General features: G+C 47.3%; 1 protein-coding gene across 1 annotated transcript in view; it reads left to right on the forward strand.

Moving 5' to 3' along the window:
• impact (impact RWD domain protein) overlaps nt 1-20392 on the forward strand; it is an 89085-nt gene extending 68693 nt beyond the window's left edge. Inside the window, exons 8-11 of the mRNA XM_085992235.1 lie at nt 2009-2082; nt 6306-6396; nt 9177-9311; nt 14379-20392. Coding sequence (XP_085848361.1) covers nt 2009-2082; nt 6306-6396; nt 9177-9311; nt 14379-14438 — 360 coding nt within the window. The 3' untranslated portion in view covers nt 14439-20392. The remainder of the gene's footprint in view (nt 1-2008; nt 2083-6305; nt 6397-9176; nt 9312-14378) is intronic.
• Nucleotides 20393-26049: the final 5657 nt, after the last annotated feature.

The raw sequence follows: 26049 nt of genomic DNA on the forward strand, positions 1-26049 counted from the left end.
TCTTATAACCTAGACTTGACTGTTCCAACGCACTCCTGGCTGGCCTCCCACGTTCTACCCTCTGTAAACTTGAGGTCATCCAAAACTCGGCTGCCCGTGTCCTAACTCGCACCAAGTCCCCTTCACCCATCACCCCCTGTGCTCACTGACCGACATTGGCTCCCGGTTAAGCAACGCCTCGATTTTAAAATTCTCATCCTTGTTTTCCAACCCCTCCATGGCCTCGCCCCCCCCTCCCCCCTTCCAATCTCTGTAATCTCCTCCAGCCCCACATCCCTCCGAGATATCTGCACTCCTCTAATTGTGGCCTCGATTTTAATCGCTCCACCATTGGCGGCCGTGCCTTCAGCTGCCTGGGGCCCTAAGCTCTGGAATTCCCTCCCTAAACTTCTCCGCCTCTCTTTCCTCCTTTAAGACGCTCCTTAACACCTACCTCTTTGACCTATCCCTATATCTCCTTATGTGGCTCGGTGTCAAATTTTGTTTGATAATCGCTCCTGTGAAGCACCCTGGGACGTTTACTATGTTAAAGGCGCTATATAAATGCAAGTTGTTGTTGTTTTCTGTTTTTACTTCCAAAGTACTTCATTTGGGACATCCTGAGGTTGTGAAAGGTGCTAAAGAAATGCAAGTCTTTCTCATTTTTCATTTTAATAACCATAAACCTTTAGATAATAATTGATATTACAATGAGGTTTATTATTACATTTTACAGTAAAAAAAAATTTCAACAAAACTATACGGAAGACGAGACTGTTGACCCTTTCTATACTTGACACACAATTGGAATAAATCGCTACCAACAACAACAGCTTGCATTTTTATAGCGCCTTTAACGTAGTAAAATGTCCCAAGGGATAAATATTGGCCCCAGGACACCGGAGAGAACTCCCCTGCTCTTCTTCGAAAAAGTGCCGTGGGATCTTTTACGTCCACCTGAGAGAGCAGAGGGGGACTCGGTTTAACATCTCATCCGAATGACGGCACCTCCGACAGTGCAGCACTCCCTCAGTACTGCCCCTCCGACAGTGCGGCGCTCCCTCAGTACTAACCCTCCGACAGTGCTGCGCTCCCTCAGTACTGCCCCTCCGACAGTGCGGCGCTCCCTCAGTACTGCCCCTCCGACAGCGCAGCGCTCCCTCAGCACTGCCCCTCCGACAGTGCGGCGCTCCCTCAGCACTGCCCCTCCGACAGTGCGGCGCTCCCTCAGTACTGCCCCTCCGACAGTGCGCCGCTCCCTCAGTACTGCCCCTCCGACAGTGCGGCGCTCCCTCAGTACTGCCCCTCCGACAGTGCGGTGCTCCCTCAGTACTGCCCCTCCGACAGTGCAGCACTCCCTCAGTACTGCCCCTTCGACAGTGCGCCGCTCCCTCAGTACTGCCCCTCCGACAGTGCGGCGCTCCCTCAGTACTGCCCCTCCGACAGTGCAGCGCTCCCTCAGTACTGCCCCTCCGACAGTGCGGCACTCCCTCAGTACTGCCCCTCCGACAGTGCGCCTCTCCCTCAGTACTGCCCCTCCGACAGTACGGCACTCCCTCAGTACTGCCCCTCCGACAGTGTGGCGCTCCCTCAGTACTGCCCCTCCGACAGTGCAGCGCTTCCACAGTACCGCCCCTCCGACAGTGCGGCGCTCCCTCAGTACTGCCCCTCCGACATTGCGGCACTCCCTCAGTACTGCCCCTCCGACAGTGCGGCGCTCCCTCAGTACTCCCCCTCCGACAGTGCGGCGCTCCCTCAGCATTACACTGGAGTGTCGGCCTAGATTTTTGTGCTCAAGTCTCCTGAGTGGGACTTGAACCCACACCCTTCTGACTCAGAGACGAGAGTGCTACCCACTGAGCCACGCCTGACACCGACCCTATTAAAACAGTTGGTAATGGAAATATAACCACTATTTTCCATTGGTTGCATTTTATTTCTGTAATTTGATGATTTGTGTAACACGCCATTAACTTGTGGAAATCGGAGGTTTAGACGTCTGGCTGTTTTTGCTTCCGCTTCTCTGTAGGTGAAACTGCTTCTTCAGAAATTGTACGAGAACAAAAAGATTGCCAACGCCACACACAATATCTACGCTTACAGGTAGAGGAAAGACCAATTGTTTTAATAATCTTAGAATCCTATAATAATTAAATAATGGCCTACAAGGCACAAGTAAGGAGTGTGATGGAATACTCTCCACTTGCCTGGATGAGTGCAGCTCCAACAACACTCAAGAAGCTCGACACCATTCAGGATAAAGCAGCCCGCTTGATTGGCACCCCATCCACCACCTTAAACATTCACTCCCTCCACCACCGGCGTACCATGGCTGCAGTGTGTACCATCTACAAGATGCACTGCAGCAACTCGCCAAGGCTTCTTCGGCAGCACCTCCCAAACCCGCGACCTCTTCCACCTAGAAGGACAAGGGCAGCAGGCGCATGGGAACACCACCACCTCCAAGTTCCCCTCCAAGTCACACACCATCCTGACTTGGAAATATATCGGCCGTTCCTTCATCATCGCTGGGTCAAAATCCTGGAACTCCCTCCCAAACAGCACTGTGGGAGCACCCTCACCACACGGACTGCAGCGGTTCAAGAAGGCGGCTCACCACCACCTTCTCAAGGGCAATTAGGGATGGGCAATAAATGCCAGCCTTGCCAGCGATGCCCACATCCTGTGAACGAATAAAAAAAAATACGGCAGCTGGGGAATTTAAATTCAATTAAATAAATCTGGAATAAAAAGCTAGTATCAGTAATGGTGACCATGAAACTACCGGATTGTCGTAAAAACCCATCTGGTTCACTGATATCCTTTAGGGAAGGAAATCTGCCGCCCTTACCCGGTCTGGCCGATATGTGACTCCAGTGGTTGACTCTTAACTGCCCTCTGCCACTCAGTTGTATTCAAGAAGGCAGCTCGCCACCACCTCCTCGAGGGCAATTAGAGATGTGCAATAAATGCCTTGTCCTCGAGGCCCACATCCCGTGAATGAATAAATAAAAAAAAGGCTAGAAACTGAACTGTGAAGATCACTTAAAACGATTCATTCCTGTAAATCATAGAATCGTTCAGCACATTCGGCCCATCGTGCCTGTGCCGGCTCTTTGAAAGAGCTCTCCAATTAGTCCCACTCCCCCGCTCTTTCCCCACAGCCCTGCAAATTTCTCCTTTTCAAGTATTTATCCAATTCACTTTTGAAAGTCACTATTGAATCTGCTTCCACCGCCCTTTCAGGCAGCGCATTCCAGATCACAACAACTTGCTGCGTAAAAAGATTCTCCTCATCTCCCCACTGCTAATGACCTTAAATCTGTGTCCTCTGGTAACCGACCCTCCTGCCACTGGAATCTCTTATCAGAACCCTTCATAATTTTGAAGGCCTCTTTTAAATCTCCCCTTAACCTTCTCTGCTCTAAGGAGAACAATCCTGGCTTCTCCAGTCACTTTTCATAACTGAAGTCCCTCATCCCTGGTACCCATTTCAATTTACTACAGATAGATTGGAGTCCTCAAATCTGGTATAATTCAGTGTTTTGCTAAGTATCAATATAATAATCTAAAAGTAAAATACTGCAGCGGCTGGAAGTCTGAAATATAAACAGACAGTGCTGGAAATACTCAGCAGGCCAGGCAGCATCTGTGGAGAGAGAGAAACAGAGTTCACGTTTCAGGTCGATGACCCTTCGTCAGAACTGGAAAAAGTTAGAGATGTAACAGATTTTAAGCAAGTAAGTGGGGAGGGAGAGGGGGGAGGAGAGGAAAGAACAAAGGGAAGGTCTGTGATAGGGTGGAAGGCGGGAGAGATTAAATGACACAAGGGATGATGGTGCGAGGCGAAAGGAGATGGTAATGGGACAAGTAAAGAAACAAAAGATGGCTCTAGAGGAGGTGTAAATGGGAATGGCAGAATCAGCACCTGCTGCCGTCCGAAATAATGGGGGCCGAGGTTATGATGTGAAACTGTTGAACTCAGCGCTGAGTCCGGCAGCCTGTAAAGTGCCTAATAGAAAGACGAGGTGCTGTTCCTCGAGCTTGCGTTGAGCTTCACGATTTGATTTGATTGACAGAAAGCTAAGGGCTCGTTTATGGCACAATCATAGAGTCAGCGCACAGTGATTCCCACCTTGTAGCGATGCTGAAATTGCAGTAAATATGTCTGTTGTTGGGGCTGTGAGACCCCTTACTCTCCCGAAGACAAAGTTACAAAGCACTTGGGTTGAGAATGCAACAACAACTTGTATTTATACAGCGCCTTTAACGTAGTAAACCGTCCCAAGGTGCTTCACAAGAGCGTAAATCAGACAAGATTTGCCACCGAGCCACACAAGGAGATATTAGGGCAGGTGACCAAAAGCTTGGTCAAAGAGGTCGGTTTTAAGGAGCGTTTTAAAGGAGGAAAGACTTGCATTGACACAGCACCTTTCACGACCACCAGACGTCTCGAAGCGCTTTACAGCCAATGAAGTACTTTTTGGAGTGTGGTCACTGTTGTAATGTAGGAAACGCGGCAGCCAATTTGCGCACAGTAAGCTCCCACAAACAGCAACATGATAGTGACCAGATCATCTGTTTTAGTGAGGGATAAATATTGGCACAGGACACCGGGGCTAACTGCCCGCTCTTCAAAATAATAACCGTGGGAACTTTCATGTCCACCTGAGACGGGACATCGGTTTAACTTCTCGTCCGAAAGACAACACCTCTGACACTGCAGCACTCTCACAGTAATGCCCCTCCAACAGTGTGGCACTCCCTCAGTACTGCCCCTCCGACAGTGCGGCGCTCCCTCAGTACTGCCCCTCCGACAGTGCGGCACTCCCTCAGTACTGCCCCTCCGACAGTGCAGCGCTCCCTCAGTACTGCCCCTCCGACAGTGCAGCACTCCCTCAGTACTGCTCCTCCGACAGTGCAGCGCTCCCTCAGTACTGCCCCTCCGACAGTGCGGCGTTCCCTCAGTACTGACCCTCCGACAGTGCAGCGCTCCCTCAGTACTGCCCCTCCGACAGTGCAGCGCTCCCTCAGTACTGCCCCTCCGACAGTGCAGCACTCCCTCAGTACTGCCCCTCCGACAGTGCAGCGCTCCCTCAGTACTGACCCTCCGACAGTGTGGCGCTCCCTCAGTACTGACCCTCCGACAGTGCAGCACTCCCTCAGTACTGACCCTCCGACAGTGTGGCGCTCCCTCAGTACTGCCCCTCCGACAGTGCGGCGCTCCCTCAGTACTGCCCCTCCGACAGTGCAGCGCTCCCTCAGTACTGCCCCTCCGACAGTGCAGCGCTCCCTCAGTACTTCCCCTCTGACAGTGCAGCGCTCCCTCAGTACTGACCCTCCGACAGTGCAGCGCTCCCTCAGTACTGCCCCTCCGACAGTGCGGCGCTCCCTCAGTACTGCCCCTCCGACAGTGTGGCGCTCCCTCAGTACTGCCCCTCCGACAGTGCAGCGCTCCCTCAGTACTGCCCCTCCGACAGTGCAGCGCTCCCTCAGTACTGCCCCTCCAACAGTGCGGCACTCTCTCAGTACTGCCCCTCCGACAGTGCAGCACTCCCTCAGTACTGCCCCTCTGATAGTGCAGCACACCCTCGGGACTGTTTTCTGCATTACAGGCACTAAATAAATACAAGTTGTTGTTGCAAACATAGCATTACCACTCTTAACCGCAGTTGCTAATATTAAAAAACAATTAAGATTTTAAAAAATTAGTTCTCGGTATTTGCCGTTGCTGATTCTAAGCTCTAAGTGACTCCAGTGTAGAAGTTTACACTTCTAGTTATATGTTGAGCGTTCTATAAATAGGATGACTACAGTGTGACGATTAGATTGATTCCTGGGATGAGAGGGCTGTCCTGTGATGAGAGATTGTGTAGATTGGGTCTATACTCTCTGGAGTTTAGAAGAATGAGAAGTGATCTCATTGAAACACAAGATTCTGAGGGGGATTGACAGGGTAGATGCTGAGAGATTGTTTCCCCCTGGCTGGAGAGTCTAGACCTAGGGGGGGCATAGTCTCAGGATAAGGGGTTGGCCACTTAGGACTGAGATGAGGAGGAATTTCTTCACTCAGAGGTTTGTGAATCTTTGGAATTCTCTGCCCCAGAGGGCTGTGGAGGCTCAATCATTGGGTATATTCAAGGCTGAGATCGATAGATTTTTGGACTCTAGGGGAATCGAGGGATATGGGGATCGGGCGGGAAAGTGGAGTTGAGGTCGAAGATCAGCCATGATCTTATTGAATGGTGGAGCAGGCTCGAGGGGCCGAATGGCCGACTCCTGCTCCTAATAATTCTTATGTTCTAATGTGAGGATTAATTGTTTAGGATATACTGCGAGGACAAACACACATTCCTGCAGGACTGCGACGATGATGGAGAGACAGCAGCTGGCGGGCGCCTTCTGCATCTGATGCAGGTAACAGAGGGGTTCATAACATTTAATAGAGGTCCTTTGTCGCTGTGGAAATATGGGCTGTTGTTATCATCAATGTTCCCTGTCATTTGTTTTTTTTTGGGTGCGCGGGTCCTTTAACTGGCTGCGTGGCCCATTCAGTTTTTCGCACGGGCACGGTTATTACCAGTGTAAAGCCGGTGAGCGGCCGCGCAGATTAACGGGAATGTCGGTTGCCATATAGTTTTACCATCCAGCTTCCTTAAGGTAGAGATCTAATTATATTGTTTCACTGTCATGATCAATGATTCATCAAATCATACAGCGCGGCGGGAGGCCATTCGATCCATCATGCCTGTGCCAGCTCTTTAAGAGCATAAGAACTAGGAGCAGGAATCGGCCATTTGGCCCCTCGAGCCTGCTTCGCCATTCAATGAGATTTTGACTGATCTTCTACTTCATCGCCACTTTCCTGCACTATCCCCATATCCCTTGATTCCCCATGAGTCCAAAAATCTATCAATCTCTGTCTTGAATATACTCAACGACTGAGCCTCCACAGCCCTCTGGGGTAGAGAATTCCAAAGATTCACCACCCTCTGAGTGAAGAAATTTCTCTTCATCTCAGTCCTAAATGGCCGACCCCTTATTCTGAGACTGTGACCCCTGGTTCTAGACGCCCCAGCCAGGGGAAACATCCTCCCTGCATCTACCCTGTCAAACCCTGTAAGAATTTTGTATGTTTCAATGAGATTGTATGTATGAAAGAGCTCTCCAATTAGTCTCACTCCCCCTTGCTCTTTCCCCACAGTCCTGCAAATTCCTCCTCTTAAAGTATTTATCCAATTCCCCTTTTTGAAAGTCACTATTGAACCTGCTTCCACCGCCCTTTCAGGCAGCGCATTCCAGATCACAACTCGCTGCGTAAAAATATTTTTCCTTAAATCTGTGTTCCCGATCCTCCAGCCAGTGCAAACAGTTTCTCCTTATTTACTCTTATCAAAACCCTTGCATTATAATTAATGAATGAATCAAATCTATCTATTTCCGCCCATCCCCTCTATTTTCGCCTCGGCATTCTGCTTATTCTTGGTTAGAGAAATCAGAACAATTTCAATAGATGCCACTGTTGGTCAATAATTCATGAGATAAACCCAGTCTCAGTAGCGAGTCAGACAGGATTGGTGTTTTAAAATGTGCATGCTGTACAATACTGACTTCTCCCAGTTCAACACAAACAAGCAGCTCTAATTTTCCTAGCCCCTTCCTACGCTGATTTATTCAACTGTATCATGTTTAATTAAATTGTTACATATCAAAGAAGATTAGAGACACAGAGAGCAGACAGAATACATGCCGACCGAACGAGTAAAATCACAGCTTCCCTTTCACAAGTCATTAGCAATCAAATTAAATGGTATTATGAAGGGTTTTGATAGAGTAGTGAGTCCAATTCTGGGCACCACACTTTAGGAAGGATGTCAAGGCCTTGGAGAGGGTGCAGAGGAGATTTACTGGAATGGTACCAGGCATGAGGGACTTCAGTCATGTGGAGATTTTTTGGGCTTTTTTTGCCAATTATCTTAAATCTGTGTCCTCTGGTTACCGACCCTCCTGCCAGTGGAAACAGATTCTCCTTATTTACTCTATCAAAACCCCTTCATGATTTTGAACGCCTCTATTAAATCTCCCCTTAACCTTCTCTGCTCTAAGCAGAACAACCCCAGCTTCTCCAGTATAAAAAGCAGACAATGCTGGAAATACTCAGCCGGTCAGGCAACATCTGTGGACAGAGAAACAGAGTTAACGTTTCAGGTGGATGACCGTTCGTCAGAACCATTTATTTCAGATTTCCAGCATCCGCAGTATTTTACTTTTGTATTAGTGCAGCTTCTCCAGTCTCTCCATATAACTGAAGTCCCTCATCCCTGGTACCATTCTGGTCAATCTCCTCTGCCCCCTCTCCAAGATCTTCACATCCTTCCTAAAGTGCGGCGCTCAAAATTGGTCACAATACTCCAGCTGGGGCCTAACCAGTGAATTATAAAGGTTTTCTTATAAGAACATAAGAAATAGGAGCAGGAGTCGGCCATTCGGCCCCTCGAGCCTGCTCCGCCATTCAATAAGATCATGGCTGATCCGATCTTGGCCTCAACTCCACTCCCCTGCCCGCTCCCCATAACCCTCAACTCCCTTATCGTTCAAATATCTGTCTATCTCCACCTTAAATATATTCAATGGCCCAGCCTCCACAGCTCTCTGGGGAAGAGAATTCCACAGATTCACGACCCTCTGAGAGAAGAAATTCCTCCTCATCTCCGATTTAAAAGGGTGCCCCCCCCCCTTATTCTGAAATTATGCCCCCTAGTTCTAGATTACCCCACGAGGGGAAACATCCTCTCTGCATCTACCCTGTCAAGCCCCCTCAGAATCTTATACAATAAGATCACCTCTCATTCTTCTAAACTCCAATGAGTATAGGCCCAACCTGCTCAACCTTTCCTCATAAGACAAGCCCTTCATCCCAGGAATCAACCTCGTGAACCTTCTCTGAACTGCCTCCAATGCAAGTATATCCCTCCTTAAATAAGGAGACCAAAACTGTACGCAGTACTCCAGGTGTGGTCTCACCAACGTCTTGTACAGTTGTAACAGGACTTCCCTACTTTTATACTCCATCCCCCTTGCAATAATGTGACATTTTTATAAATTGATCTTGTCTTTCATGAATATTTCTACCAGCAACAGGGTTATCAATAAAGATTAAAAGACTCTCTTTCTTATGTATTGTTTTGCTTCAACAGATTTTAGACGCACGCAATGTGCTGGTGGTAGTTTCACGGTGGTATGGGGGTATTCTGCTTGGCCCAGACCGCTTCAAACATATCAATAACTGTGCAAGAAATATACTCGTCGATGAAGGTTACAGCGAATTGGTGGTAAGACCTAACACTTAATACAAAACAGCTCAGAATGAGGTGGGGATGTGAATGACTGCAGATGATAACAGAACTGGGAGGTTATAACTATCAGGAAAGGTTGAACAGGCCGGGGCTCTTTTCTCTAGAAAAGAGAAAACTGAGGGGTGACCTGATCGAGGTCTTTAAAATTACGAAGGGGTTCGATAGGGTAGACCTAGAGATGTTTCCACTTGTGGGGGAATCAAAAACTAGGGACCATAAATATAAGACAGCCCCTAATAAATCCAATAGGGAATTCAGGAGAAACTTCTTCACCCAGAGAGTGGTGAGAACGTGGAACTCGCTACCACAGGGAGTGGTTGAGGAGAATAGTATCGATGCATTTAAGGGGAAGCTGGATTAACACATGAGGGAGAAGGGAATAGAAGGATATGCTGATGGGGTGAGATGAAGAGGGGTGGGAGGAGGCTGGTGTGGAGCATAAACACTGGCACGGACCAGTTGGGCCGAATGACCTGTTTCTGTGCTGTAGTTTTTATGTAATTGAGCTGCTGGCTTTATGTCTCAACTAATCCAGCTCAGGCAAATACAGTGGGCTATTGGTGAAAGTTTAAACACTGTAAAAATGATTCAGTGCCGTCTCCCATCTATCCTCGCTGCCAGTCTCAGAGTTGCAGTGACTTTAAAACATTTCACAACAACAACTTGTATTTATACAGCGCCTTTAATGTAGTAAAATGTCCCAAGGTGCTTCACAGGAGCGATTATCAAACAAAATTTGACACCGAGCCACACAAGGAGATATTAGGACAGGTGACCAAAAGCTGGGTCAAAGAGGTTGGTTTTCAGGAGCGTCTTAAAGGAGGAGAGAGAGGCGGAGAGGTTTAGGGAGGGAATTCCAGAGCTCGGGGCCCAGGCAGCTGAAGGCACGGCCGCCAATGGTGGAGCGATGGAAATCCGGGGATGCTCAAGAGGCCAGAATTGGAGGGTTGTAGGGCTGGATGTCAGGGTAGCTGACATGAGATTTGATGTAGGAGACGGTGTACTAAGGCTGGAGTTATGACATCATGTTGCAGAAGAGTAAAATGAGAAAAGGGGAAAAAAGACAGACTTGCATTTCTATAGCGCCTTTCAGGACGTCCCAAAGTGCTTTACAGCCAATGAAGTACTTTTTTTGAAGTGTGGTCACTGTTGTAATGTAGGAAACACGGCAGCCAATCTGCGCACAGCAAGCTCCCACAAACAGCAATGTGATAATGACCAGATAATCTGTTGTTGTGATGTTGATTGAGGGATAAATATTGGCCCAGGACACCGGGGAGAACTCCCCTGCTCTTCTTCAAAATAGTGCCCTGGGATCTTTTACATCCACCTGAGAGAGCAGACGGGGCCTCGGTTTAACATCTCATCTGAAAGATGGCACCTCCGACAGTGCAGCACTCCCTTAGTACTGCCCCTCCGACAGTGCGGCACTCCCTCAGTGCGGCCCTCCCTCAGTACTGCCCCTCCGACAGTGCGGCCCTCCCTCAGTACTGCCCCTCCGACAGTGCGGCGCTCCCTCAGTGCGGCCCTCCCTCAGTACTGCCCCTTCGACAGTACAGCGCTCCCTCAGTATGGCCCTCCTTCAGTACTGCCCCTCCGACAGTGCGGCCCTCCCTCGGTACTGCCCCTCCGACAGTGCGGCGCTCCCTCAGTGCGGCCCTCCCTCAGTACTGCCCCTTCGACAGTACAGCGCTCCCTCAGTATGGCCCTCCCTCAGTACTGCCCCTCCGACAGTGCGGCCCTCCCTCAGGACTGCCCCTTCGACAGTACAGCACTGCCTCAGTGTGGCCCTCCCTCAGTACTGCCCCTCCGACAGTACAGCGCTCCCTCAGTGCGGCCCTCCCTCAGTACTGCACTGGGAGCGTCAGCCTAGATTTTTGTGCTCCAGTCTCTGAAGTGGGACAACCTTCTGACTCAGAGGCGAGGGTGCTGCCCACTGAGCCACGGCTGAGCCAGTTAAATGAGTTTGACTTTGTACCTTGGTGTGCTGTACCGGACCCGGGAGTGTTTGACAATGACACTGGTTGTGAAACATGTTCTATATCCCAGCACGAACTAAGATAAGGGCAAAAAATTAGCCGAAAGGGTAAGTAACAAAAAAAACATTTCTCAGAAAGTGCATCTTCCAGGTAGTCTGCATGCTGCTGTGGCGTTCAAGCCTAGTTTAATGTCCAGACTTGTAAATGTGTAAAGTAGAACTGAAAGTTTTATTCACTTTACTATATATAGAATCATCAAATAGCCCAGCACAGAAGGAGGCCATTCGGCCCATCCAGTCTGCGCCAGCTCTTTCGAAGAGCGACCCAGTTAGTCCCACTCCCCCGCTCTTTCCCCATACCCCTGCAATTTTTTCTGCTTCAAGTATTTATCCAATTCCCTTTTGAAGGCTGCTATTGAATCTGCCTCCACCTCCCGATCAGGCAGCGCGTTCCAAATCCTAACCACTCGCTGAGTAAAAAAAGTTTTTCCTCCCGTCACCTCTGGTTCTTTTGCCAATCACCTTAAATCTGTGATAACAACAGAAAATGCTGGAAACGCTCAGTGGGTCAGGCAGCATCCGTGAGAGAAACAGAGTTAACGTTTCAGGTCTGGGACAGATTTTAAGCAAGTGCAGAGGCAGGGAAAGAAGGGAGAGGGGAGGAAAGAACAAAAGGGAAGGACTGTGATAGGGTGGAAGGTGGGAGAGATTAAATGTTGTAAATGTGAATGGCAGAATCATCAACAGCTGCTGCCTGGAAAAATAGTGGCCGAGGTTATGATCTGAAATTGTTGAACTCAATGTTGAGTCCGGGAGGCTGTAAAGTGCCTAATCGAAAGATGAGGTGCTGTTCCTCGAGCTTACGCTGAGCTTCATTGGAACAGTGCAAGAGGCCGAGGACAGAGAGGTCAGAGTGGGAGTGAAGCGGTGAATTAAAGTGGCAGGTGACCGGAAGCTCAGGGTCACCCGTACGGACTGAACGGAGGCGTTCTGCAAAGCGGTCACCCAATCTGCGTTTGGTCTCCCCAATGTAGAGGAGACCGCATCGTGAGCAGTGAATACAGTATACTAGATTGCAAGAAGTACAAGTAAATCGCTGTTTCACCTGGAAGGGGTGTTTGGGGCCCTGGACAGTGGGAAGGGGGGAGGTATAAGGGCAGGTGTTGCATCTCCTGCGCTTGCACGGGAAGGTGCCGGGTGAAGGAGAAGGGCTGCTGGGGGTGATTGAGGAGTGGACCAGGGTGTCGCGGAGGGAGCGGTCCCTTCGGAATGCTGAAAGGGGAGGTGAGGGGAAGATGCGTTTGGTGGTGGGATCACGTTGGAGGTGGCGGAAATGCCGGAGGATGATCCGTTGAATGTGGAGGCTGGTGGGGTGAAAGGTGAGGACAAGGGGAACCCTATCGTGGTTCTGGGAGGGAGGGGAAGGGGTGAGAGCAGAAATGCGGGAAATAGAACAGACACGATCAAGGGCCGTGTCAACCACAGTAGAGGGGAATCCTCGGTTGAGGAAAAAGGAAGACATGTCGGAAGCACTAGTATGGAAGGTGGCATCGTCAGAGCAGATGCAGCGGAGGCGGAGAAACTGGGAGAATGGAATAGAGTCCTTACAGGAAGCGGGGTGGGAGGAAGTATAGTCCAGGTAGCTGTGGGAGTCAGTGGGCCATGTAGTGAATGTTTGTCAATAGCCTATCCCCAGAGATGGAGACAGAGAAGTCGAGCAGAGAAGGGAAGAGTCGGCGATGGACCATGTGAAGGTGGGGGAAGGGTGGAAATTGGAAGCAAAGTGAATGAAATTTTCTAGTTCAGGGTGAGAGCAGGAAATGGCACCGATACAGTCATCAATGTACCGGAAAAAGAGGTGAGGGAGGGGACCTGAGTAAGACTGGAACAAAAAATGTTCTACATATCCCACGAAAAGGCAGGCATAGCTAGGACCTATGCGGGTTCCCATAGTAACACCTTTAATTTGGAGGAAGTGAGTGGAGTCAAAGGAGAAGTTGTTCAACGTGAGAACAAGTTCAGCCAGGCGGAGGAGGGTGGTGGTGGATGGGGACTGGTCGGGCCTCTGTTCAAGGAAGAAGCGGAGCGCCCTCAGGCCATCCTGGTGGGGGATGGAGGTGTAGAGGGATTGTACGTCCATGGTGAAAAGGAAGCGGTTGGGGCCAGGAAACTGGAAACTGTTAAAGTGGCAGAGGACATCGGAAGAGTCGCTGATGTAGGTGGGAAGAGACTGGACAAGGGGAGAAAAAATAGAGTCGAGATAGGAAGAGATAAGTTCCGTGGGGCAAGAACAGGCTGAAACGATGGGTCTACCAGGGCAGTCCTGTGTGTGTATCTTGGGAAAGAGGGAGAAGCGGGCTGTGCGGGGTCTGTACCCTCTCGTTATCCACTCTTCAACCATTGGAAGCAGTTTCTCATTATTTACTCGACCTAAATCCTTCATGATTTTAAACACCTCTATCAAATCTCCTCTTAGCCTTCTCTGCTCCAAGGAGAACAATCCCAGTTGCAATTGAAATTAAATTATAAACGTTAACATCAATTACTCTTAGTTCTTTTAAATTACCTACTGTATCACAAAGGCCTTGCGGGTTATTATTGTTTCATAACATCGTGAATTCTAATTTCTTTATGATATATGTATTGTGCATGGCTGTTCCCTCTATAGTTATTAGTAAGGGACGTGAAGTAGGCACTGTATTTGTACAATTTTTTATTTATTTATTGGAATTGTACGTCAGTGATATCTCAGTAAGGTAGCACAGCCCTTCAGTATCAATAAGAGTCGAGTCACTTATAGGTATCCTCTGACCTTTTCTCGATTGCTCGGTTAAACAGCAGGTTTGCTGCACATAGGAACAAGAGGAGGCCATTCGGCCCCTCGACCCTGTTCCGCCCTTCAGTTAGATCACGGCTGATCTGTATCTTTACTCCACCTGTACCCCCCTTGGTTCCGTAACCCTTAATACCCTTACCCAACAAAACACAGGAACAGGAGGCGGCCATTCGGCCTAACTTAGTTTCACCAACTGCATGTTTCAGTCGCCTTATTTTTTTAATTTTAGGATGAGGGATCAAAGACGTCAGCAAAGAGCAAGAAGCCAAGGAGCAAGAAAGGAAAATGACCAGAGGAAGCATCGCAGATATTTTATAATTAATGAGCGAACGTGAGATCGGCCGATACTCTATATTTTTTTAAAATATCCCCTTCATTTCATGACTGAAAATCGAACAAGAGGCAGTAACAAAATAAACATTGCTGAATCCACTCGCTTCCGCCGTTCTTTCATATTTCACAGCTCTGCCTCCTCGGCCCCTGACAGTCATGTGGTTGCCACTGCCTCCACGGTCCCTCAGGATAATTCAGAAACCAAGACATTTATTTGCTTTAAGTTGCCCCTGGAGTCCGGGACAAAAACATTGAAGCCTTGAGTTAAAAAGCCGTTTGCCCGCCAGCATCAATGTTTAAAGGAAGCGGTTGAAATTCATTGCATGTGTAATACTCAAACACGTGCGGATTAATATTTGGAAATGGCCGGCGAATGTCGGGCTGTCTGTAGACTCTGCACAAAGAAGCAAGATGATATTCACTCAAAACAGTCGTAAAAGGAGTCAAGCTTCCTCGCACGAGCAGCGCGGATCTCGGAGGAAGTGGCCGGGTTTCTACAGCAATGCACAACCTGCACATGCAGCTCTGAGCTCTGGTAATCTGGCCCTTGACGCCCAGTTATGGAATCATAGCAGCACAGAAGGAGGCCATTCGGCCCATCGTGCCTGTGCCGGCTCTTTGGTCGAGCTCTCCAATTAGTCCCGCTCCCCCCTGCTCTTTCCCCACAGCCCTGCAAATTTTCCCTTTTCAAGTATTTATCCAATTCCCTTTTGAAAGTCACTATTGAATCTGCTTCCACCGCTCTTTCAGGCAGCGCATTCCAGATCACAACAACTCGCTGCATAAAAAAATTCTCATCTCAATTCCCTTAAATCTGTGTCCTCTGGTTACTGACCCTGCTGCCAGTGGAAACAGTTTCTCCTTATTTACTCTATCAAAACCCCTCATAATTTTGAATGCCTCTATTAAATTTCCCCTTGACCCTCTCTGCTCTAAGGAGAACAACCCCAGCTTCTCCAGTCTCTCCACACAACTGAAGTCCCTCATCCCTGATACCATTCTAGTAAGTCTCCTCGGCACCCTCTCCAAGGCCTTGACACGAGCATCATCAAACAAAATGTGGTGACATCAGGACAGGTGACCAGAAGCTTGGTCAAAGAGGGAGGTTTTAAGGAGCGTCTTAAAGGAGCAGAGAGAGGTAGAGAGGGAATTCCAGAGATTAAGGCCAGATATTCGGTCGTTTTCCATGTAGTTTGGCTGCTACAGCCATTTATTCTCTGCTGGTGAATATGCTTGGCCCAGATCGCTTCCAATATATCGATAATTGCACAAAAAATATACTCGTCGATGAAGTTTACAACGAATTGGCTGTGAGACTTAACACTTAATATAAAATAGCTCAGAATGTAGTGGTGATGTGAATAACTACAGATAAGAACATAAGAATTAGGAGCAGGAGTCGGCCATTCGGCCCCTCGAGCCTGCTCCGCCATTCAATAAGATCATGGCTGATCTAAGATCCCAACTCCACTTTCCTGCCCGATCCCCATATCCCTTGATTCCCTTAGAGTCCAAAAATCTATCGATCTCAACCTTGAATATACTCAACGACTCAGCATCCACAGCCCTCTGGGGCAGAGAATTCCAAAGATTCACAACCCTCTGCATGAAGAAATTCCTCCTCATCTCAGTCTTAAATGGTCGACCCTTTATCCTGAGACTATCAAAATGTACTATCTCACACTTATCTATATTGAAGTTCATTTGCCAAATACCCATTCTGCAAGTTTATTAAGGGTAGGGAAAGGGGAAAAGGGAATGGAGTTTTTACAGTGTGTTCAGGGCTGCTTTCTTATCCACTGTGTAAGAAGCCCAACAAGAGAGGAATCGCTGCTGGATTTAGTAATGGGAAATTAACCGGGGTAGGTAAGAGAAATAAGCATAGGGAACATCCAGGCAATAGCGATCACAACATAAAATAAGGCTTAAAATAATGATTGAGAAGGACAGAAGACAAAGATCAAAGTAATGGATTGGAAAAAAGATAATTTTGAGGGGATGAGAATGGAACTAGGGAATATAAATGGAAAAAATGTTGACAGAGATAGAACTGCAGTGGGAAATATTTTAAAAGGTGATCAATAGAGTCCAAGAGAAAAATATTCTGCTAAAAACAGGAACGATCTGGCCAATATGGAAACACCATGGATGAATAAAGAGATCAGGGTAAAATTTAAATTAAAGAAAAAGACATGCAATAAGTACATAGACAATAAAGAGAATGAGAATGCAAAGAGGTTCATAAAGAAGTAAAAAAAAATTAGGAATGCAAAGAGGAACTACAAAACTAAATGATCAAGGAATATAAAAAGAAACAGTGAAGTATTCTACAGCCACATGAATAACAAAAGAAAATCAGAATAGGGATAGGGCCACTAAGGAATGCACAAGGTAAACTCACAGGTAATGACAGCGAAATGGCAGAAATATTGAATAGTTACTTTGCCTCGGTATTTACCGGGGAGACTAACAAGGACATGACAATGGAAAAAGAGATCAAAAAAAGATATAATAACATTTAATGTAGAAAGGGGGGGGAGAGATAATTAATAGATTAATCAAACTTAGAGAGGCTAAAACACCTGGTCCGGATAAATTGCATCCGGGCATATTAAAAGTTGTTAGGGAAGAGTTAGCAGAGGCACTATATATTTAGAAAGTGGGAAAGGGCCAGAGGACTGGCGGACAGCCATTGTGATTCCTATATATAAAAAGGAAAATAGAACAAGTCCAGGGAACTATAGACCAGTTAGCTTAATGTCGGTGAAAGAAAGACTTGCATTTATATAGCGCCTTTCACGGCCACCGGACGTCCCAAAGTGCTTTACAGCCAATGAAGTACTTTATTGGAGTGTAGTCACTTGCAATGTAGGAAACGTGGCAGCCAGTTTTCACACAGCAAGCTCCCACAAACAGCAATGTGATAATAACCAGATAATCTGTTTTTTAGTGATGTTGATTGAGGGAGAAATATTGGCTAGGACACTACCGGTGGTAGGAAAGATAATGGAATCTTGACTCAAAGATATAATAGAAAAATATCTAGAAACCAAAAGTATAATAAAGAATAGCACGGATTTCAAAAGGGAAGATCATACTTGACCAGACTTACTGAATTCTTTGAAGAAGAAAAAGAAAAAGTAGACCAGGGTAAAGTAGTAGATGTAATATATTTGAATTTTCAAAAGAACTTCAGTAAGATACCATATAGTAGACTCATGACTATGGTCAGAGCATATGGAATCAGGGAAGAAGGAGCAGAATGGATAGCACCTCCCAAACCCGCGACCTCTTCCACCTAGAAGGACAAGGGCAGCAGGCGCATGGGAACACCACCACCTCCAAGTTCCCCTCCAAGTCACACACCAGCCTGGCTTGGAAATATATCGCTGATCCTTCATCGTCATTGGGTCAAAATCCTGGAACTCCCTCCCTAACAGCACTGTGGGAGTACCTTCACCACACAGACTGCAGCGGTTCAAGAAGGCGGCTCACCACCACCTTCTCAAGGGGCAATTAGGGATGGGCAATAAATGCCGGCCTTGTCTTCACCCTGAAAATCTTGTAGTGTTGTCGATTTAAGCAAATTGCTTTTCTCTTGTGAATGTCTCTTTCTGCCGACAATTGCAACTGGGACCCTTCACCTGACCAGATACAATTGAAATAAATTCTTTGTCCTTTAGGAAGCAAAAGAAAATGGGAGTAAATAAAGTAACAAATTAAGAAGCGTGGCCTGGAGGTTCCGCTCGGTTGCGCTGGTTCTTTTTGGCACAATTCCGCCAAAATCGGCCAAATCGGTGCAGAAGATCGCGGAATTTCAGGCACAAATTACGTGCAGCGCGAGTCGAGTTTCCGCGATCTGTTGTGCTGGTTTAAAAAACAACGTTCTAGAAGCCGGCCCCGCCCACAAAACTGGCCACGCCCCCAGATTGAAATAATCACCACGGCGAGTTTTTGCTAATTGTGCCCTTGCGTTAGCGAACCTTCGAGGAGGCTCTTAAACTTTTTTTGGGGGGTGGTGGGGGTGGGGGAGGTGGTGGATGCGCACAAGGACACCAATAGGCAAGCTTTAAAAGCTTTTGAATGTAATTTTTTTAAACGGCACAGAAGGAGGCCATCCGGCCCATCAAGTCCGTGCCGGCTCTCTGTAGAGCAACCCAGTCAGTCCCATTCCCCCGCTCTATCCCCGTAGCCCTGCAAGTTTATTTCCCTCAAGTGCCTATCCAGCCTCCCCTTTAAAACATTGAGTGTCTCCGCTTCCACCACTTCCGTCGGCAGCGAGTTCCAGGTCCTCACCACTCGCTGCGTAAAAAGGTTTTTCCTCACACCCCCCCCCTGTATCTCTTGCCCAAAACCTTAAATATGTGTCCCACCATCAACTAGTAGGAACAGCCTTTCCCCGTCTAGCCTATCCAAACCCGTCATAATCTTGTACACCTCTATCAAATCACCCCTCAACCTCCCTTGCTCTAACTAGTAAGTGGTTCTGCATTGGTTTTTAACGTAATTTTCAGTTATTCAGAATCGGATTACTCACAGCTCACTCGGAGGTCGAACTCCAAACCATCGTCAGCACCTTCACCGAAGCGTACAAGAGCATAGGCCTTACACTAAACATCCGTAAGACAAAGGTCCTCTACTAACCTGCCCCCGCCACACAGTACTGTCCCCCGATTATCAAAATCCGCGACAAGGCCTTGGACAACGTGGGCCACTTTCCATACCTCGGGAGCCTACTGTCAACAAGGGCAGACGTCGACGACGAAGTCTAACACCGCCTTCAGTGTGCCAGTGCAGCCTTCGGTCGCCTGAGGAAGAGAGCGTTTGAAGACCAGGACCTCAAACCCAGGATTAATCTCATGGTCTATAGAGCAGCAGTGATACCCGCCCTGCTGTATGCCTCAGAGACATGGACCATGTACAGCAGGCACCTCAAAGCACTGGAGAGGTACCACCAACGCTGCCTCCGCAAGATCCTGCAAATCCATTGGCAGGATAGGTGCACCAATGTCAGTGTTCTCGCTCAGGCCAACATCCCCAGCATCAAAGCTTTGACCACGCTCGATCAGCTCCGATGGACGGGTCACATTGTCCGCATGCCCGATACGAGACTCCCAAAACAAGCGCTCTACTCGGAGCTCCGGCACGGCAAGAGAGCCCCAGCTGGGCAGAGGAAACGCTTCAAGGACACCCTCAAAGCCTCCTTGAAAAAGTGTAACATCCCCACCGACACCTGGGAATCCCATGCCCAAGACCGCACAAAGTGGAGGAGAAGCATCCGGGAAGGCGCTGAACACCTCGAGTCTCTTCGCCGGGAGCAGGCGGAAGCCAAGCGCAGGCAGCCCAAGAAGCGCACGTCAACCCAAGCACCCCACCCACCCGCCCCTTCAACCACCGTCTGCCCCACCTGTGACAGAGACTAGGCCCCGCATTGGACTCATCAGTCACCTGAGAACTCATTCTTAACGTGGAAGCAAGTCATCCTCGGTTCCGAGGGACTGCCTAAGAAGAAGACTCACAGCTGGTGGACTAGACAGTGATTAACAAGTGCTTATTTTTGGTGATAGACCCATTTTCGGCTGTATTAGTCAAACTGCACCGGGTGACCACTCTTAAAAGATTCAAGGAATATTTTATAAAGCAAAGATGAAAACAAATTACCTTCTGAAACGCTGCCCGATTTCGCTGGTTCCAGGCAGATTTTGCGTTCGGCGATATGCAAATGAGTTTGAGCGGAACCTGAGGGGGGCGACCCTTCTCAAAACAAGCGCAAATTTGGCCGCAATTTGCGCTCGGATTGCCAAATGCGGCCAAAGCGGAAACTCTGCCCCCATGTATTTCTTAGCCATATTTTTACTCTGAACTATGTTCACATTCTGAATCAAACAGATAAAAATTGACGTCCTCCTAGATCTGTTCAATTCATTCCATACATTACTAACATGCAGGCAAATGGACTCGTAATATTGGGCTAGATTTGCTGGAATGGGGCATCTCGCGTCGCGTCCCATTAGTTAGACTTTTTCCCTCACCCTTCAGCATGTTTTGCGCCGTGACTCGCTGGGAGGTGCGAGCCGGTAACGGGGTGGCGAGGGCAATGGGGCATCTGGGACCTTGGTGAACGACGGGACCAACAGCCTGTCTCCTTAACCAGTGAGATTGAAGGAGCGAGAAAGAAACAGAGGAACGACGGGGAAGGAAACCGGGTGAATTTTAGAGTCGAATCGGGTACAGAAGGAGAAATAAAGAGAGGAAAAGAAAGACTGGGTTAAGTAAGAGAGGGTAAAAAGAGACAGAAAAGAAAAAGTAAGGCAAAAAATCAAAAATTTTAAATGGAATCTTTTAAAAATCTCAAACAACAATTTACTACCTGCAGGAATGAGAGTCAACAGTTTCAGTTGTTCCCTTTACATAAGAACATAAGAAATAGGAGCAGGAGTAGGCCATTCGGCCCCTCGAGCCTGCTCCGCCATTCAATAAGATCATGGCTGATCTGATCCTAACCGCCAATCTACTATCACAGAACCATCTCCTGAATCTAACAGAATTAGACACACGAAATAGGAGTAGGATCAGGCTACACGGCCCCTGGGCCCGCTCCGCTACCCACAGGGCCATGTCCGATCCGAACCTAGACTCATGTCCAAATTCCTGCCCGCTCCCCGTAACCCTTAATTCCCTTTACTTCTAGGAAACTGTCTATTTCTGTTTTAAATTTATGTAATGATGTAGCTTCTACAGCTTTTTGGGGCAGCATATTCCATGGACCTACCACCCTCTGAGCGAAGTAGTTCCTCCTTATCTCAGTTTTGAAAGAGCAGCCCCTTATTCTAAGACTATGCCCCCTAGTTCTAGTTTCACCCATCATCGGGAACATCCTCCCCGCATCCACCCGATCCAACCCCTTCACAATCTTATATGTTTCAATAAGATCGCCTCTCATTCTTCTGAACTCCAATGAGTAGAGTCCCAATCTACTCAACCCCTCCTCATATGTCCATCCCCTCATCCCCGGGATTAACCGAGTGAACCTTCTTTGTACTGACTCGAGAGCAAGTATGTCTTTTCTTAAGTATGGACACCAAAACTGTATGCAGTATTCCAGAGATTTCTGGGCTGGAGAGATCGATTGGCATTGCATTAACAATTAACAAGTTGTTAAAAGGGCAGGAATGACGTATGAGGAGAGATTGGGTCGATTGGGCTTATATTCGCTGGAGTTTAGAAGAATGAGAGGGGACCTCATTGAAACTTATAAAATTCTAACAGGACTAGACAGACTAGATGCAGGAATGATGTTCCCGATGGCGGGGAGTCCAGAACCAGGGGTCACAGTCTAAGGATAAGGGGTAAGCCATTTAGGACAGAGATGAGTAGAAATTTCTTCACCCAGAGAGTGGTGAACCTGTGGAATTCTCTGCCACAGAGGGCGGTGGAGGCCAGTTCATTAAATATATTCAAGAAGGAGTTGGATATATCTCTTAAGGCTAAAAGGATCAAGGGATATGGGGAGAAAGCAGGGACAGGGTACTGAATTTGGATGATCAGCCATGATCTCATTAAATGGTGGAGTAGGCTCGAGGGGCCGAATGGCCCACTCCTGCTCCTATCTTCTATGTTTCTATGTCCTTACGCTCTTTAAAACCAGCCCTAACTTTCTGCGGCGAGTTTAATGGACAACTAATGTGCAAATCCAGCAAGTTCTTAGAAGTAGAGGGGAGGCTAAGAGCGAGATGCAAAGCAAACAGCGGAGCAACGTAAACCGACCAGCAAGTTCTGGAGATTCGCAACTCACGGCGAAGTTCTTAATCCCCTGAACTTGCTGGCGGATTTGCGCATTAACAACGGCGTGCGTCGTTAACACACCGTTACTTTTTCCAGCAAGATTTGGCCCAGTGTAATTATTTGTGCAAATAAACCTACCAGACGATTACCATGATATTTGTGAGGATTTTATAGTTTACAGCTTCACAATTAGTTTTCCAGCAGTTAAGGAATATGTTAAGGCTTTGATGTTGGAAGTCAAAACCCTAGGGAGACAAGAGATCTGCATTCAGATGAAATAATGAAGCGTAGACAATAGTTTTATTATTTCAGCAAAGTCCAGCCAATATACAGTATGTACAAATTCCCACTGTGTTCAATTATACAGAATAATAATGCATCTCATTTTGAGCATTACTTTCTGAAGACAATTCAATGCAACTCCATCGACTAATGTGACGCATTTGGACTGGCAGAGGTTTGGGGCATTTCGGATAGAAAGTTATTGCTGTCAATTCTTTTCAGTGACAGAGCTCCAAATAAAACTTCATTATGTAGGTTGAGAAAATGTTATAGATTCCCCTGCGTAGCTTAAGCCTCGTATCTGCTGGGGCTGCGTCACAGAGGAAGGAAAAATAATTACAAACCAACAGCACAAATTTCAGAGAGGAAGATTGCTCGACACACCTGAGAATTCTTTCATAGAAAGAATCATAGAAGTTTACGAGACAGAAGGAGGCCATTCGGTCCATCGAGTCCGTGCCGGCCAACAAAGAGCTCTCCAGCCTAATCCCACTTTCCAGCTCTTGGTCCGTAGCCCTGGAGGTTACGGCACTTCAAGTGCATATCCAAGTACTTTTTAAATGTGATGAGGGTTTCTGCCTCTCCCACCCTTTCAGGCAGTGAGTTCCAGACCCCCACCACCGTCTGGGTGAAAACATTTCTCAGCTCCCCTCTAATCCTTCTACCAATTATTTTAAATCTATGCCCCCTGGTTATTGAATTCTCTGCTAGGGGAAATAGGTCCTTCCTATCCACTTTATCTAGGCCCCACATAATTTTATACACCTCAATCAAGTCTCCCCTCAGCCTCCTCTGTTCCAAAGAAAACAATCCCAGCCTATCCAACCTTTCCTCGTAGCTAAAATTCTGCAGTCCTGGCAACATCCTCATAAATCTCCTCTGTACCCTCTCTAGTGCGATCACATCTTTCCTGTAATGTGGTGACCAGAACTGCATGCCACACTCTAGCTGAGGCCCAACTAGTGTTTTATACGATAGCACATTTCACACTTCATCTAGAGCCATCTTTTGTCTCTTTACCTGTCCTATTACCATCTCGTCTCGCCTTGAATATCTCTTAATGTCTCTTCACCTCTCAGACCTTCCCTTTTGTTCTTTCATCCCCTCCCCCATTTCCCAGCCCCCAAACTGGCCTTTTAATCTGTTTCATTTCCTGCTTTTTTCTCAGTTCTGAAGAAGGGTTTCGACCTGAACCGTTAACCCTGTTTCTCTCTCCACGGATGTTGCCTGGCCTGCTGAGTTTTTCCAGCATTTTCTGTTGTTATTTAGTGTTTTATACAGTTAAAGCATAACCGCCCTACTCTTGTATTCTATGCCTCGGCTAATAAAGGCAAGCATTCCGTATGTTTACTTAACCACCTTATCTACCTGGCCTGCTACCTTCAGGGATCTGTGGACATGCACTCCAAGGTCCCTTTGTTCCTCTACACTTCTCAGTGTCCCACCATTTATTGTGTATTCCCTTACCTTGTTAGCCCTCCCCAAATGCATTACCTCACACTTCTCCGGATTGAATTCCATTTGCCACTTTTCTGCCCACCTGACCAATCGATTGATATCTTCCTGCAGTCTGCAGCTTTCTTCCTCACTATCAACCACACGGCTGATTTTTGTATCATCTGCAAACTTCTTAATCATGCCTCTGACATTGAAGTCTAAATCATTGATGTATGCCACAGAAAGCAAGCGACTGAGTCCTGAGCCCTGCGGAACCCCACTGGAAACAGCCTTCCAGTCACAAAAACACCCGTCGACCATTACCCTCTGCTTCCTGCCACTGAGCCAGTTGTGGATCCAATTTGCCACTTTCCCTTCGATCCCATGGACTTTTACTTTTTTGACCAACCTGCCATGTGGGGCCTTGTCAAAAGCCTTGCTAAAATCCATGTGGACTACATCAAATGCACTAGCCTCATCGACCCTCCTCGTTACCTCCTCAAAAAATTCAATCAAGTTAGTCAGACACGACCTGCCCTTAACAAATCCATGCTGACTGTCCTTGATTAATCCGTGACTTTCTAAATGACCATTAATATTGTCCCTTGAAATTTTTTCCAATAATTCTGCCACCACCGAGGTTAGGCTGATTGGCCTGTAATTACTCAGTCTATCCCTTTCTGCCTTTTTAAACAATGGCACGATGTTAGCAGTCCTCCAGTAGCCAGGCATCACACCTGTAGCCAGAGAGGATTGAAATATGATGGTCAGAGCCTCCGCTATTTCCTCTCTTACTTCTCTTAACAGCCTGGGATACATTTCATCCGGGCCTGGCGATTTATCAACTTTCAAGGATGTTAAACCTCTTAATGCTTCCTCTCACTATGTCTATCCCATCTAATATTTCACACTCTTCCTCCTTAAGTACAATGTCTGCATCGTTCCCTCTTCTGTGAGGACAGACGCAAAATATTCATTAAGAACCATATCCACATTTTTTGCCTCCACACACAGGTTACCTTTATGGTCCCTAATAGGCCCTACTCTTACTTTAGTTATTCTCTTGCTCTTTTATCTATTTATAAAACATTTTTGGGTTTTCCTTGATTTTACTTGCCAATATTTTTTCATGCTCACTCTTTGTTTTCCTAATTTCCTTTTTATTTTCACTCCTGCACTTTCTATACTCCTCTTTTTGCCTTATCCTACCCTGTATGCCACTTGACATCCAGGGGGCTCTAGATTTGTTAGTCCCACACTTTTTCTTTAAGGGAACATACTTGCTCTGAACCCTCACTATCTCCTCCTTGAATGCCTCCCACTGCTCTGACACTGACTTACCTTCAAGTAGCTGTTTCCAATCCACTTTTGCTAAATCACATCTCAGCTTAGTAAAACTGGCCTTTCCCCAATCGAGAACCTTGACACCTGGTCTATCTTTGTCCTTTTTCATACCTACGCTAAATCTAACTGAATTATGGTCACTAGCACCAAAATGCTCTCCCACTGATACCCCTTCCACCTGCCCAGCTTCATTCCCTAAAACTAAGTCCAGAACTGCCCCCCCTCTTTTGTTACATATTGGCTACAAAGTTCTCCTGAATGTATTTTAAGAATTCTGCGCCCTCTATTCCTTTTACACTAATTCTATCCCAGTTAATGTTAGGGTAGTTGAAATACCCTACTATTTCTGCCCTATTGTTTTTGCACTTCTCAGAAATTTGTCTACAGATTTGCTCTTCTATCTCCCTCGGACTGTTTGGGGGTCTGTAGTACGCTCCCAGCAGTGTGATCGCCCCTTTCCTGTAATGTGGTGGCAGAAAAAGAAGGAAAAGGACTCGCATTTCTACAGCACCTTTCACGACCTCAGGACGTCCAAAAGCGCCAATGAGGTACTTTTCTTGAAGGGCAGTCAATGTTGTAATGTAGGAAACGTGACAGCCAATTTGCGCACAGCAAGCTCCCACAAACAGCAATGTGATAATGACCAGATCATCTGTTTTTAGGTGTCGGTTGAGGGATAAATATTGGCCCAGGACACCAGGGGTGGGCGGGGGCAGAAC

The sequence above is a fragment of the Somniosus microcephalus genome, chromosome 7 (assembly GCF_052327205.1).
Source record: "Somniosus microcephalus isolate GS21.2 chromosome 7, FLI_Smic_1.0, whole genome shotgun sequence".
NCBI classification, from domain to species: domain Eukaryota; kingdom Metazoa; phylum Chordata; class Chondrichthyes; order Squaliformes; family Somniosidae; genus Somniosus; species Somniosus microcephalus.